Here is a 15,701-nt window from a genome sequence, read left to right as displayed (position 1 = left end):
ATCAGTGGAAGAAAAGGAGGTGGGGGTGGGAGGTGGGGAGAGAGGGGAACTGCTGGGGAGGAATCCTGGGTCAATGATATTGCTACATTATGGATTGCATGCACCCATATGTAACCACAAACCCATCATACTGTGCAATCGCCACACACCAGTGAGAAAAGGTGCCAGACTGGGGTTGTAGCTCAGTGGTAGAGCCCTTGCCTAGCATATGGGTTCCATCCTCAGCACCACATGAAAATAAATAAATAGATAGGTAAATAAATAAACAAATAAATGTATATTTAAAAAAAGAAGAAAGGATGCCAAAGAAACTAAAGTAGAAATGAAGGTGGAGACATTACTGATGACTTTACAGAAATAAATCTCAATTAGAGGGAATATCATAGAATTAGCATTTGGTTACCAAATGTTTAACAACACTTGCTTAATTGTGGCACTAAAAGCACTAGAAAGTAGGAAAAAGTAGAAAAATTGGACTTCATCAAAATGAAAACGTTTTTCATTTAGAGGAGGACAAGGTAAACTGAAAAGGCAGCCAATGGAATGGAGAGGTATTTGTAAATCATGTGTCAGATAAGGATTTAGTATCCATGATATATAAAGAACTCATGACTCAACAACAAAAAGACAGTCCGACTTAATTCTGGACAAAAGGTTTGTCTGAAACAGCCTGCCTTCCCCTTCCTTCCTTCTTCATACTGGGGATTGGACCTAGGGCCTCCCACATAATACACCAACACGACCTCTGAGCAGCATTCCAGCCTTTCTTATTTTATTTTGAGACTGTCTCACTAAGTCACCTAGGCTGGCCTTGAACTTGTGATCCTCTGGCTTTCAGCCTCCAGAACAGCTGAATTACAGTTGTGCACCACCACGCCTGGGTTGCCTAAGCTTTTCTCCAAAGAAGATGTACAAGTGGCCAACAAGCCTGTGAAAGGCATCAGCACACATTGGTGGTTCAGTGCGATGCAAAACCTCTTGACACACCACCTAACACACACTAGGATGGCTAAGAAGTGTCAAATCACAGGGGTCGGTGAGGAGGTGGAGAAGTTGGAACTGTGGTGTCATGCTGGAGGGAATGTGAAGTCCTGCAGCCACTGTGGAAAGCAGTGTGGCGGCTTATCAGAAAGTTAAATTCAGAATGCCATATGACCCAGCAGTTCCACTAAGTATGTATCCAAGAGAAATGAGAACGGGTGTTTGAACAAATGCCTATCTGTACATCAGAGCAGCCGAGCCATGGCACTCCAGCGGCACAGCAACCCAGGTGTTCCTCAGTGGATGAGCAATGAACTACTTAGGCTGTGTACACTCCGTGGAATATCAGTCAGCCAGTATAAAGAAGGAAGTGTACATGTCCAAACTGCAACGAGGGTGCACCTCAGACACACAGTGCTAAGAGAAGGAACCTGAGGTACAAGGCACACACTGTGCAATGTCTGTTATAGGAAATGTTAGAACAAGCTCATCCAGAGAGAGAGAGAGAGAGAGAGAGAGAGAGAGAGAGAGAGAGAGATCAGTAGCTCAGAGTTGGCGGTGACTGTGAGGTAGAGATGGGTTGCTTTTGGGGTGACGAAGTGGGAGCCTAGTATAGGTGATGACTGATGACATTGTGAGTTGTTAACTTTCAAATGTTTGTTTGGGGCAGGGGTGTGGCTCCGTGTGGAGCACTTTCCAGGGTGTGTGAGTCCCTGGGTTCCAGCCCCAATACCTCAAAACACCAGCAGAACTACCCCCAAATGTCCATTTTTATATGATTTTCACACTGTGTGTGGTATTGTCCCGGGAGACTTATTTAAAACACATGCCTAAAGGTGCAGAAGCCACACCTGAAAGGAACTGGGAGTCAAGTGCACAGGTGAGCACCCCAAGTGTCTCTGGGCAGTGGCTTCCCAGTCCCACAGTGAGCCTGCATCATGCTTCACCTGGGCTGGTGTCACTGTTGAGAGAAGGTCTCTGAGCTCAGACCTGAAATTCCCAGAGGATGGGCGGGGCCTGGGGGGTGGCCTGCACCTCAGAAGCCAGGATGGAGCCACCAGCCATTCACCAGCCGTCCCCAGCAGAGCTGATCCTGTCCTTCTACCTGTGGTCCACAGGGCCATGGGGGAGTGGCCAGCCTCCTCCTGGCCCTTTCTTCAGTGGCCACTGGATGCTGGCTTGTGAGTTCCTGCTTGCTGGCTCTGTGTCCTTCCAGAGGCTCACACGTTTGTGCTTCTGGCAGTGAGGGAAGAGACCAAGCAGGGGCCTGAGCTGGTGGGGTGGGAGGTCCAAGTGGCCCTAGGCCCACAGTGGCTGTCCTTCCTCAGATTTTGCTGGCGTGATTGACAGACGCTGCCTGAGGCTGCCTGGTGGAGGCACACCTGGCCTCTGGAGGCTCTGGAGGCTGTGCCTGGCTGAGCCTTGGTGCCTGGGCTGACCTGCTCCCTTGGTGCCTCTGCAGCTGCATTTGTTGAAAGTACAGACCCAGGTGTTCAGGTGGAGGCCCCAGGGGACCAGGACCTGATTTGCCCACCTGGGGGACACTTCTGCCCTGCCCACCTGCACCTTCCTGCCTGTTGGCCTCAGATACCTTGGGCTCTGGACTTCTGGTTTCCCTGCTCCATGAGGTTTCCCTGACGGGGCCTGGATGAGGCGGGGTTCCAGGGTGTGTGGGTGACCCTGTGCTGTCTGAAGGAGTCATGTCCCTACAGAGAGTGGCCTCAGGACCTTCTGTAGATGCCACAGAGGACATACCTGGTGAGCAGGCAGCTTCCCAGTGCCTTCCCAGCAAGAGGAGAATGGAGGAGGCTGCTCTGTGCGAGATCTTGGACACCTTCACGGCAGACAATGAGCAGGTAGTCTGTGTTTCTGGCTGCAGAGCCTCCTGCCAGCCCAGCCAGCCAGTCACCCTCATACCTCCACTGAGAGGGCAGAGCTGGGAGCTAGGCCACTTGTGAGGCGTCTGCACCCACTCAGGTTTTGGTCTTTGTGGCAGGTCATTTTGGGGGTGCCATCTTTCTGTTCTGTGCTGCGCATCCTGCCTGCCCACCCTGACTCCCAGCTGTTATTTCTTGTGAAAGTCCGTCCTTTTACATCCACTGGCCACACCAGGGCTCTTCTCACAAGGCAGGTGCTGTCCAAGCTGGGCCTGTGCCCATCAGCAGGCTGTGCTTGAAATACCAGTGGTGTGGCAGGAAGCTTGGTGTCTGCTCCTTGGGGTTCGGGTCCTGAACATTGGTTCAGGTGTGTTCCAGGTTCACTATAACACGTGAAGAGAAGCTCGCTTGTGTTATGAAGGTGCTGTGCACATGAGGAAAGCAGGGCTGCTTCACCCCTGCAGGGGGATGCTGTGACTCCCAAAGAGCTGTGGCTGTTTCTGAGTACCATGGTCACACACCGTTTCACATGAATTAAATGAGCAGCTGCTGCACATGGGTTGGGCAGGGCCCTGGTGAGTTTGGAGGCCCGGTATGGACCTTCCTTCCGAATCACCCTTCAAAGACAGTCCAGCCACTGCAGTTCTTTCCATCAGCGATTCAGATTATACTTGTATTGGAAATCAGCAGCCTACTGCTGCCCAGGTAGGGCCAAAGGAGTCTGGGTCCACAGGGGTGCTGTCACTTGCCATCACCCCTGCCCTGGCAGTTGTCTTCCAGGAACTGTTTGGGGTCCCTCCGAGGGTCTTCCCTGGGCCACCCCTGTAATTCCTGTGGTCTCCATGCTGCTGTGTCATGGAGGGTACAGCCAGGCCCTCCTTGGGGCACCTGCGAGCCGCACCCCAGCATGCCTGCCCTCTTCAGGGCCTCTGCTGAGTGCCTCCTGTGACCACTCCCCTCCTAGAGGGCAGCTGGCAGTTATTTTAAGATCAAGGCAGAACGTGTGCTCTGATGGGCCTGGAGGGTCAGGACAGGCCACAGCGGGGTCCTCTGTGCCACGCAGTGACCTGCAAGTGTCCACAAGAGGCTGGCATCCATTTTATCTGACAGTTGGGACATGGGTTATCCAGACTTTGTTTCCGTTTCTGTAAGGAGAAAACAACCTAATCTGAGGTTTGATTATTTGAACCATGAGAAATCTTTTGGTTGCAAATTACCAAAAATGCAACTCAAACTGGTTAACTGAAATTTATTGCTCAGATGACCAATAAATCCTGAGGCTGTAGACGAGGCTCAATCGAGGCAACTGGATGGTAGCTGTGAAGTCCGGGTGCAGCTCTGCCTGCCTGCACTGCCTCTTTGCCTTTCTGGCCAGTGTCTCTAGTACTCCAGACCATCCTGCCCCTGGGTCACATGATGGTGTCCACAGTTCCCTGCCCCACTGCTTCATCCAGGGGACAAAGGATGCTCCTGCAGAACAGAGGGAAAGCTTTCCCCTAACCCTTGGCTCTGACTGGCTCTCCAGCCTGGCCCTCAACCTGCTGTGGCCGTGAGGTGGAATCAGTGGTTGAAGGAGCCCACAGGGCTGACCCTGGGGCTGGAGCAGAGCTGATTCCACTCTCCTTGCAGGGTGCAGGGTGAGAACAGGGAGGTGTAGGGACCCTTCCCAGGGAAAGGGAGGAGGTGGGGCACTGACCACATGGGTCCCACACCCACCCTGTGCCTGGCGCTGTCAGAAGGTGGCCCTAAAGTGCCTCTGTGCATATTGACCCAGCCCCAGTCCCCTGCTAAGCCAGACAGCTTTCCCACGTAACAGATGGGGAAACTAAGGCACCTGATGTAAGCCACCAGGGTCACCTGGCCAGCGTGGTGTCGGGTGAGGCTGGATGTGACTGTGCTGCAGTCTGTGGGCTGGAGGCAGCTGCAGGTCTAGGCCAGTGGGATGCTCTCCAGGGCTCAGCGCAGCACAGCGGCCATGGCATCTGCAAGAAGGTTGGTGCAGCACCCTGTCCCTTGGCTCCCTGACCAACCCCCTTGACAGCTGGCCCATCTTCACGTAGTGGCTATTTAAAAATATTTATTTATTTATTTATTTATTTATTTATTTATTTATTTATTTGCTTATAGCAGAGATTGAAGCCAGAGATGCTTTTGCCTCTAAGCCACCTCCCCAGCTCCCCAGCCCTTTTTATATTTCATATATATATATTTTAGTTGTAGATGAACACAATATCTTTATTTTATTTATAGATCTGGTGCTGAGGATCGAACTCAGTGCCTCGTTCATATGAGGCAAGCGTTCCACCACTGAGCTATAAACCCAGCCCTGCATTTTATTTTGAGACAGGTCCTCACTAAGTTGCTGAGGGCCTCATCAAGTTGTTAAAGCTGGCCTTGAACTGGCAATCCTCCTGCCTCTGCCTCCTGTGTCACTGGGATTATTGGTGTGTGCCACCACCCCTGGCTCCCATGGCTTCTTAAAGCCATGGCTCCTGTTAGTGGAAGCCTATCCCCAGACACTACCTGTCATATTGTCTGCACAAACAAGGAAGCTCATCTGGAACGGTGCATCAGGGGGATGTCCCTGCCAAGAGGCCCTCCCACAGCAAAGCTCTGGTAGCCATGTTGCTGGAAGGATGTGCCAAGCAGCTGCCAGGGACGAGGCCTCACCCCTGGCTCCTGACAGCCCTGACCTGCTACAGGGATGAGCCAGCTGGCCCTGGGGGCTTGGGGAACACAAAGCACCCACCTGTCAGCTTCTGTCCCTTGGGCCTCCACAGGCAGCTTTGCTGCCCACCTGCCCTTGGCATTCCTGTCCCACTGCCTACTTTCATGAGGACTCACCTTTGCTGTCTGTGTTGCTGCCTGTCACTATCCCTGATGCTGCACCCCCTTGTTGATGTTGAAGTCTCTCCAGTCCTTGTGTGGACCACGCCCTGGGACTTGGCCTCTCTCCGCTTCTGTATAGGCCTTGGCCTCCTGCCCATGGCCTGCTCTGTCACCTCAGCCTTGATGTTCCACCTGTCCTCAGGCAGAGGCCTAGAGCAGGTGTTTGCTGAGGAGGCGGAGTGACTTTCCCAAGCCCACCTGTCCTCACTCACCCTGGCTCCTGGCTCCCATGTGCCTGTGTCCTGCTGTGTCCCACCCGGAGGTGCCCTAGTCCAGTTGTTCTGGGCTCAGTGCTGCCCCCAGGTGCTGCTGCAGTCACTGCCTGTGTCCAGGCCCTACTCACCTCCAGAGCTGCTGCTTACACTGGGTGAGGGTGGTGAGCAGGCCTGAGCTCCAGGGCGTCTTTCTGTGCTGGACATTGGCTTCTATTCTAGGTGAGCAGGAGGCCTAGGGAGGAAGGGCTCGTCTTTGTGCACAAAGACCTATGAGTCCTTGCCACGGAGATCAGGTTGGGTTAGAGCTTCTGCATCTTCCAGACTCAGCCTGTGCTGCCACCTTCTCCAGGAAGCCTCTGAGTCAGGGTGGCCTCTGACCTCCCACCATGCCCACCTGGCTGGATTTGTCCGTGGCATGTTGCATAATGCATCTTAACCTCCTCCATCACGCTGCCAGCGTCATAGGACAGGACCCTGTTGTGCCCTTCTGCCCTCGTGGTCCTTGTGCCTCACAGAGGCCCAGGTCACTCAGTGGCTCAGTGTGGAGGCAGCACCACTTGGGTTAAGCGCTGACATTTCAGGGACTCTGGGAAGGGCTGAGGGGGTGTGTCCCTCCCCAAGCCTGTGCTGGTCAGCATCTTGGAACCATCAGGATGCTGATGGAGACCACTAAGGTTAGGGACCCCAGACCTGTCTAGTCAGTCTCAGAGGCGTCCAGGGCGCCCTGAGCTGTCAGAGAGGGGACCACCAGTTGCTGCACTATCTCATGCTCACGACTGCGCCTGGGCTGGCAGCATGGCCTCCAGGTAGCCTGTGAAAGTGAGGACCCTGGGGCCCATCCAGACTGCGGAGTCACTGCACATGTTAACAGCATCTTGGATGATTTGGTTACCCTGGGGAGATGAAAAATTTCTTAAATCTCCTTTCTCATGTGAGACCCTGGGTCTCATCCTCAGTACCATGAAGAGAAAAAATCTCTTAAGCCCTGTCTTTCTATTTCACACAGTGGACGCTGACTCCCAGTCAGGCTAGGAGCCCTCTGGGTGCCTGGGGGGCTGTTGTGGGCATCCAAGCAGTTCTGCAGGAAGGTCAGCTAGGATTCTTGGGGAAGCTGCAGACTGACGCAGAAGGAGGCCGCACATTCCAGACACAGACGCACTCAAGTTCTTCCCTTTTCCTGATGTCTTAACCTCAGGAGCAGGGCTGGGGCAAGTACAGGCCCACTCCCAGCTGTTCTGGGTGGCAGGGCCTCGCCACATACAGCCAGGGCTTGGGATTTATGAACCAGTTGCCTTCAGTGGCCCATCAGCACCTCCTCTAGAGCATCATAGTCCTGGGGGCCAGGGTCCCAGCAGCCTGCTACTCACAGGCAGTGTTCCTGGTTCCCAAGGCTAGATCTCATGTGCTGGATGTCGGCTTTCATTCTGGGTGAGCAGGAGGCTCTCTGTTCCTCAGTACTCTGCAGTCTCCTCCTCTCCTTTATTCTGGTTTTCCTGCTGGTGACACAGACGATGAAGAGTGTCACATGGACAGCCCGTGAATGTTGTAGTGTCCTAGAGTGATCTTGCAGTGACATCCTCAGCCACTGCCTGCGAGGCTCTCTGCCTGGCCTCTTGCTCCTTGGACCCCACCCCCGACCCTGGGTTTCTTGATTAAGTTCTGTCCCTGATAAAGAAGTTGCAGGGATGATAGATGTAAGTGGTTCAGCAGAGCTAAGCTTGCTGTACTAGAGAAATTGGGGGTGGGGAAATGGGAGGGAAACATGGAGCAGGTTGTAGTAAACCTAAGAAGTAAGATTGGTCTGTCTCTCCTGTTTAGAGCAAAAGGAAGAAAAGGAGGAAGAATCAGGACACGACTGCTTCCTCAGAGCAGGGTTCCTTGGCCCCATCATCTTCCATTCCCCAGAGTCCAAATTCACCTTCACACCCCTGGTCCCAGGACGCAGCCCTGGCCCAAAGCCAAGCCCCGCACGCTGGTCCAGCTGGCCAGTGCAGGGGTGCAGCCACAGGAGATGTGTCTCAGAACAGGCCAGCACCCCAGGACCACACGGAAGAAATGGATCTCCACACCTCCACGCCCTCTGGGGACAGGGGCCTCTCCCAGAAGGTGTCTGGGCTGCCCACCTCTACCTGCGAAGCCCACTGTAGGGCTGAAGATGCTGCCCAGGGGCTCCCGCTGCCTGAGTCCAAAGGGGACTCTGAGCCTCAGAAAGGAGCACAGAGGGCCAGGCAGCACGTGGAGGTCCCAGCTTCTGGGGTAAGTATTGGGGAATGGTGGCGGGGACACAGGACGGGCCCTAGCACCTTTGGTGTGCCATGTGGGTGAGACAATGCTTCCCGTCTAGGAGGGCAGCTGGGACTTGCTCCCTGGGGGTGGGGGGCAGGAAGGGACTGTTGACCTCACACTCAAGTTTAAGGCCAATGCTGATCTTAAGCCCTTGGGACAGAGCGGCCTTTCATTTGTCTCTGTGGCTCAGGGAGTCTGGGGTCTTTATTTCCTCCAGGGAGTTGATGCTACAGCTGAGCCAGATAATCCAGTTAACAGGGCTGGGAAAGAAATGAAAGATCAGGTTCAGTCAGCAAATGAGCCGCCGGCAAGTCCCCCTGCTTCCAAGGAACACTGCCAGGTACAGGTTTCCCACCAGGGTGGGCCTGGGGGACACTGTTGGCTTTCCCGGCCATCCCTGCTCCAACCTGTCACCTGCCCATCTTCAGTCTGGTTACGTGGCACATGTTTGGGGAGAGCTAGGGACAGTGCAAAGGAGACCAAGCCTTTCTTCAGGGAGCTCACTTGCTGGAGGGGGGAAACTGAGGCCAAACCAGGAACCAAGAAGTGAGCTGGGAAAAAATAGAGTGTGTGGGGTGCCAGGAGGACCCCCAGGAGTGTGCTGGTTGGTGCCACGGGGGAAGGTGGCTCCTCAGCCAGGGAGGCTGGGTGAGGCTTCCAGGGAGGTGCTGGGGGAGCAGAGGCTAGAAGGAGTGAGGGGTGAGCTTTGGGGGACACATTCAGATGAAAGGATTGGCGTGCCCAGGCCCGAGGGCGTCTTGTGGCAGCCTGCTCTCAGTGGAAGGAACTAGTGTGCCCAGGAGTGAGAGAGGGAGGAGGGCCCAGGCAAGGTTGGGGAAGGGTCCTGAGAGGCCATGGGAGTGGACTGGAAGGACTGGACAGTCCACCTGGGCTGCTGTGAGATGCATGGCTGAGGGGCAGTCTTTCAGGCTGGGGCTTGGTTGCTCGTTTCAGGAGGGTGAGACCAAGGACGGGTTGGCTGCTCCTGGAGAAAAACCAGGTGAAAACAACTCAGAGCCCAAAGACCCCAGGAAGCCAGAAGGGAGTGACAAAAATGACACAGCTGCTGTGACCAAGGAGAAGGAGCAGAAGAATCAGAAAGCCAGTGCAAAGGCCATCCCCGTGAGGTACCAGGCCACCCCGCCCAGGGCCAGGGCACAGGGAGGCCATCCGTGCGTGTTGAGGGCCCCTATGATGAGTTCAGTCCAGAGGTTGCAGAGGAGGCAGGCTGGCCAGGCCGGGAACTCACACCCTCCTCTCCACTTCTTGGCCGCTTGTGATGGGCAGCAGCCAGGGGTGAAAATGACCAGTAGAGAAAGAGGAGGTAGGTTGTCCAGGAGCAGTTGGTGACCACAGGGCTTCCTTCCCTCTTCCAGCTGGCTGAAGCCCGAGGAGGGGATCACTGTGCACTTCCACGCCATCATCCCCAAGCATGTCACCTTCGACCCCGAGCTCCACACGGTGTTCATCAGGGGAGGAGAAGAGCTCGGACAGCCCAAGTGGAGTGACGCTTGCAAGATGTACTTCATTGCGTGAGTCCCGGGTCCCCCAGCACCTCCAATGTGTGTTAGAGGTGATCAGTGAGTCCCCGAGGTGGCCCTGCTTCCTGGGTGAGCGTGTGTTTGATATCCCAGCATGCATTTCTTAGTACCGTTTTGCCATGGCTCTTTTTTCTGTCCTAACTGGAAACCAAGCCCTGCCCTGTTCTAGACATGCTGTCTTGGTCAGTGTTTGTTATAGCTTTAGGTCTGTGTTCTTGGTATTTGAGACCTAAGTCTTCTGAGATAATACTTCCAGATAACTGGCCACTGGCCGGTGTCTGTTGATTTGCAGGGACTTACATGAGTACGGGTCCCTCATCGAAGGCAGCGTTGTCATTCCCAGGCAGAGCCTGGATAGAGCCATTCCTTACAAGTACGTCCTTCACCGTGGCCGCAGCCGCAGCTCTGTGGAGTACGAGTACATCTACGAGCAGCCGCAGAAGGCAGGCGAGCACGTGAACCGCTGCCTGTGTGTCAAGTCCTCCCTCCTGTGCTCCGGAGGTAAAGGGCCTCTCCTGTGGCACCTATGTCCTGGCCTGGGTGCTGCTCTGCGGAGCAGACTGCCTGGTCTGCATGGGTCCTCTGCTGTGCGCTGCCCCTGCTGTGGTTATGCAAGAGAGAAAGTGGGAAGGAGAGAGGACAAAGCCAGAGAAAGGGCTGGGGCTGTGGGCAGAGTGGGCCCCGGGTCCCGGGCAGACTCTGGGACAAAGCAGGGAACAGGGAGTTGCTGGCTGGCCCTTGCTGGAGGCGGCCAGGTGGTGACCGGAAGCAGAACAATGTGTTGAGAGCCTCCCTGTGGGCCTCTGTTATTTGTCCTTGTCACATTTTGCTGGTGGCACTTGGGTGGCTTCCACATTCGACCTGCTGAATCTTTGGAAAGAACCCGCTGCCCCTCTTCAGGCCCTCTGGCAGCTCTTTGTCTGTGACCCTCTCTGCAGCTACTGGCTGTCCAGCCCTGCCTGGGCACCCAGCCAGGTCCTCAGCTCCCCCCAGGGCCTAGGATTTTTTTTTAAAAAATGTTTTCTGGGTTGACCTCAAGCACCTGGGCTCCAGGGGTGCCCCTGCCTCATCCTCTTGAGTGGTACAGGTGCACCAGGACACCTGACTATGCACGTAATTTTTAATAACAATAGTGTACTCTGAGGACTTCAGCTTTGAGGCAAGACTGGACTTCATCAGATAATTCCACAAGCAAAGATGGAGTTTCTGCTCTGACAAGTCCCACAAAGCGAGGGGCTGGAGTGGGGTCAGGAGAAGCTCCAGAGGAGGCCATGCCTGAATTAGCATATGAACCCTGGCCAACTGTCAGCTGGCAGGGACAGGGTAGAGCTTCGATGGCAGGGCCAACCAATGGGACAGCAGTGTACACAGCACATGCTTTGGGCCTCAGGAGTCCTGCTCAGCATCTGTTTTAATATTTCACTGCTACTTGTGTGTGTCTTTCTACACATAGGGCTTTTTTTGGTACCAGGGATTGAAACCCAAGGGTGCTTTACCACTGAGCCATGTCCCCAGGCCTTTTTATTTTTTATTTTAAGATGGGATCTCCCTAAGTAGCTTAGGGCCTCCTAAGTTGCTAAGACTGACCTCAAACTTGCAGTCTTCCTGCTTCTGCCTCTGGAGTCCATAGGATTACAGGCAGGCATCATTGTGCCCATCATTGTGTCTCTGTCCATCTTATAAGTTTTCAGTCTTTTTTTTTCTTTCTTTCTTTTTTCTTTTTATTTTTTCTGACAGTGCTGGGGATGGAACCAGGGCCTGTGCATGCTAGGCAAGTGCTCTACCCTGAGCTAGATCCCCAGCTCTTTTATTCATTTTTAAATTTTGAATCAGGTTTTGCTAAGTTGCCCAGGCTACCCTCAAATTTTGATTCTCCCGCTTCAGCCACCTAAATTGCCTGGAGTACAGTCATGCACCATGGTGCTTGGCTAACCACTTTTGTTTTCTAATTATTTTACAGTTAACATCACTGGGTTTTCTAGGTCTATAATTGTGTCTCTTGCAGGTGGATCTCAGAGCAGACTTGAATTCAGCCCTTTCCCTGTAGTGGGCACCTGCTAGTGGCTCTGTGTCTGCTGGGTAATCTGCACCATCCTCTTTGGGGTGGGGGTTGCTGTTCCCAGTATGTACCCTGAAGTCATTTACCAGAACAGGACTCAGTTGCTAGTGAGAGATGTAGTTTTAGTATAAATGTTTTTAATGTAACTTTTAAAATTTATCTATGACAGAAGAATGCATTACAATTCTTATTACATATATAGAGAGCACAGTTTTTCATAACTCTGGCTATATACATAGTATATTCACACCAATTCGTGTCTTCAGACATGTACTTTGGATAGTAATGATCACCACATTCCACCATCATTAATTACCCCATACCCCCTTCTTTTGTTATAAATGTTTCACCTGCATATGGTCATGTTTAAAGCTTTTACTAGGCTTGCTGAACTGCATTGCTAAGCAGAGACTTGGTTTTAAGCTCATCACTGTGGGTTTTCTAGGATTTCTGTCTCTAGAGGTATGGCCATGGTAGCTGATGGAGTGAGCTCTGATCACCTCAGTTTTCCAGAGTCCCCTTGTTTTCCTTCCTTCCTTTTATCCTCTGACTGTGCTCCCCTATTTCTGTTTATTTTTTAGACAGGGCCTCCCTAAGTTGCTGAAACTGACCTCTAACTTGTGATTCTCCTGCTTGAGACTCCTAAGGCACTGGCATTACAGACATGTGCCACTGCGCCTGCTCCTCCCCTGTGTTTCTGTCTTCCTAGGTGGTACCTTGGGTTGGTGGGGTTTGAGATCTTAAATGTGACTTTTTTCTTGCTGTCACCCATAGACTGGCATCAATATGATGACATAATTTGCATGAAGCCTCCTGGGACCTTCCAGAAACTTCAGAACCTCTTCACTAATAAGATGAAGAAGGAGCTGGTGAAGGGAAAGATGATAGCAGCCGAGATCATGCTGGGCTGCATCTTTAGCAACCTCCAGACCTGGAACCTCGTCAACCTGCAGAACTTCTTCACCCAGTTCCGGCAGTTTTACTCTGTTGTCCGAGTGCCTATGATTTACGAAGGGAAAGCACAGCCCTGGCACAGCCTGGGCCTCGGAGAGGAAGAGGTATCAGGCTTCCCCCGGTTACCAGCAGCTCTGGTGTGGGTGGGCAGAGTCCCCTGACCTACTACCGGTAATGAGACCCTGTGACTGACTGGGGCAGCTGCAGAGGGGCAGGAGGACCTTTCCATCCCTTCTTTTCCTGCTCCACCTCTTGGGAATCCCTCGCCCCCACATCCCTCCTCCTGATTGCACCTCTGAGCCTCACTCCTAGCACTGATCTTGAGTTCTTTCAAGGCCTAGGCAGAGTTGAAAGAAAGGGTGGAGCCCATCACTGCCCCTTCAGCCACACTGTGGCTTGGAGACAGAGATGGCGCTCTCTCTGAGTTCGACATTGAGCTCTCAAGAGCATCCTCCTCCTGATTGCACCTCTGAGCCTCACTCCTAGCACTGATCTTGAGTTCTTTCAAGGCCTAGGCAGAGTTGAAAGAAAGGGTGGAGCCCATCATTGCCCCTTCAGCCACACTGTGGCTTGGAGACAGAGATGGCGCTCTCTCTGAGTTCGACATTGAGCTCTCAAGAGCATCCAGGGGTCTCCCAGACCCACCTCACTGCAGGGTTTGGGACTGATCATGTGCTTCTGCTGTCCCAGAACCTCAGCGTACCTGGGAGTTGGGGAGACGAGGGAGGTGGGACCCTCCCCAGAACGGTTCTCCAGCCTCCAGGGCCTGCCTCCATGGCTGTGCCTCTTCTTTCCTCTGCATCAGGTGAAGGAACACCTGTGGGAGTGTGTGAAAAAGCAGACGGAACCGTTTCTGGAAGGAAAGGGTGGGGACGCCGTGCCTGAAGGCTGGCCTGTGAGGAGCAGACTGAGGGTGGGCCTGGTCCTCCTTTTCCTGGTGGAAAATGCCAGACTCTGCTTGTTGGAAGGTGACCTGACCACACTGTGCTCCATCCTCTGCCCCAGCACCTGCTCTCCAGATGTCCTGCACAGTGAACTCCACCACATCCTGGGCACATCTGAGAGGTATCCTAGTTGTTCCTTTTGTTTCTTGGTTAGAAGTTTCGTAGCCATGTATCATGATTTTTACCTGGTTATAGAGATAAGTGCTTGTTAGAGAAAGTCTGAGCACACAGTCATGTCACCACTTGCTCCTGTCACTTCCGTGGCATGTGTGTCACTGCTAGTTTTGTTACATTCTGTGTTCTCCTGAATACCCTGGCTTCAAAAAGCTTCACAGGGCCAGGCACCATGGCGGCACTGTCATCCCAGCTACTTGGGAGGCTGAGGCAGGAGGGTTGCTTGAGCCCAAGAGCTTACGGCCAGCCTGGGCAACTTAGTGGAACCCCATCTGGAAAAATAAATGAGTCATATAAAGTCATGACAGAGTGCTCCTGGGGGCCCCTCCTCTGCCCACTCAGCACGCCTTAGCACTGGGGCCCAGGCCTGCCTGCAGGTGTCACCTAGGAAAGCTGCAGAACCCACAGGGATGCTGTCCCTGCTGCTCCACCTGTGCCGGTAGCTCTGGAAGCACACTGCCCCTGCTGGTCAGCCGTGGCCTTTACGTGGTTGTGGAGACCTCTTCTGAGCTGCTGCTGCTTCTGTTTGGATTGAGCTTGGGTAACATCAGGTGGCCTTTCCTGAGCTCTCAGCACCTGTGGGTTTCCTAAGTTTTAAAGACCCAGGTAGTTGCTGTGCCCTCTGTGAAAGGGTGACAGTGGTTAGGAAATCTACAAACAGCTGTGCGGGGGTGTGAGAGAAGGAAGAAGCATCTATTTCTGTACCTGTGGGACACACACCACGGGTTGTTCCTTTTAAAAAGTGGCTTTGTAGCTGGGCACAGTGGCACATGCCTGTAATCCCTCAGACTCAGGAGGTTGAGACAGGAGGATCACAAGTTCAAGGATAGTCTCAGCAACTTAGGGAGGCCATGTCTCAAAATAAAAAAGGTTGGGGATGTAGCTGAGTGGTAGAGTGTCCCTGGGTTCAATCGCAGTTTTTATTTTTATTTTTTTTTAAGTTTCCTTTGTGTTTAGGTCTATCATCGCCAGGCTACCTGGTTCAAATCCTAGGCCCTGTGTGAATTTCTTGGCTGGAAATAGAGGGCCCCAATTCCTCAGCTGTGTGGTGTGGGTGGATATGACCCCAGTGGGAGTCTGTTGGGATTCGTGATGTCTTGGTGCACTGGGATCAATCCCAGTGCAGTGCCAGGTCTCTTTTCCCTCTTGTCTCCCTGTGTTTCCTGGTCTGGGACTCGGTCTAGGTGTGCCACACCTTGGAATAATGATTCTGCTGGATGCAAGTAGCTTTCCTTTCCCTCCTGGGACATCAGACCACAGAGCAGGTCGGACACAGCCAACCACAGCTCACATTAGGTCTTGGTTCCCTTCCAGATGGCCAGAGTACTTGGTTAACCTGTGCCAAAGGTGCATAAATGCAAGGGTCGTCGACTGGCTGGGCATCCTCCCTGTCCTGCACTACTGTATGCAGCTGGTTCCTCCAAGAAAGGACTTTGTGAGCCAGCCTGAGGACATCTGGGCTGGCCTCCAGGGAATCTCCTTCTCTCAGTTTCAGGAAAAATGGCTAAATGAGTAAGTTGTAAAGCTGTATTTATATAAGCGCATCTTGGAATAATGATTCTTTAGCACTTTGCTACTGAGCTGCATGCCCAGTCCTTTCTTAAATTTTCAATTTTTGAGACAGGTCTTGCTAAGTTGCCTGGCCTGGCCTGAACCTGTGATTCTCCTGTCTCTGTATCAACTGGGATCACAGGCATGGCCACTGTGCTGGGCAGCCTTTCTTGTATAACTGTATTAATGTATGTTCACTCACCTCTGTGTGTCCCAGGACACAACCCCCA

General features: G+C 53.1%; 1 protein-coding gene across 1 annotated transcript in view; it reads left to right on the top strand.

The window, feature by feature from the left end:
- LOC308632065 (E3 ubiquitin-protein ligase RNF213-like) overlaps nucleotides 1-15,701 on the top strand; it is a gene marked incomplete at both ends in the record, with an annotated part of 105,230 nt that overhangs the window by 10,651 nt on the left and 78,878 nt on the right. Inside the window, 7 exon segments of the mRNA XM_081263710.1 lie at nucleotides 7,781-8,218; nucleotides 9,203-9,424; nucleotides 9,605-9,780; nucleotides 10,082-10,290; nucleotides 12,623-12,906; nucleotides 13,608-13,867; nucleotides 15,235-15,432. Coding sequence (XP_081119836.1) covers nucleotides 7,781-8,218; nucleotides 9,203-9,424; nucleotides 9,605-9,780; nucleotides 10,082-10,290; nucleotides 12,623-12,906; nucleotides 13,608-13,867; nucleotides 15,235-15,432 — 1,787 coding nt within the window.

The sequence above is a fragment of the Spermophilus citellus genome (assembly GCF_964194105.1).
Source record: "Spermophilus citellus genome assembly, chromosome: 12".
Taxonomy (NCBI): Eukaryota; Metazoa; Chordata; class Mammalia; order Rodentia; family Sciuridae; genus Spermophilus; species Spermophilus citellus.
This window is presented reverse-complemented; position numbering and strand designations above follow the sequence as displayed.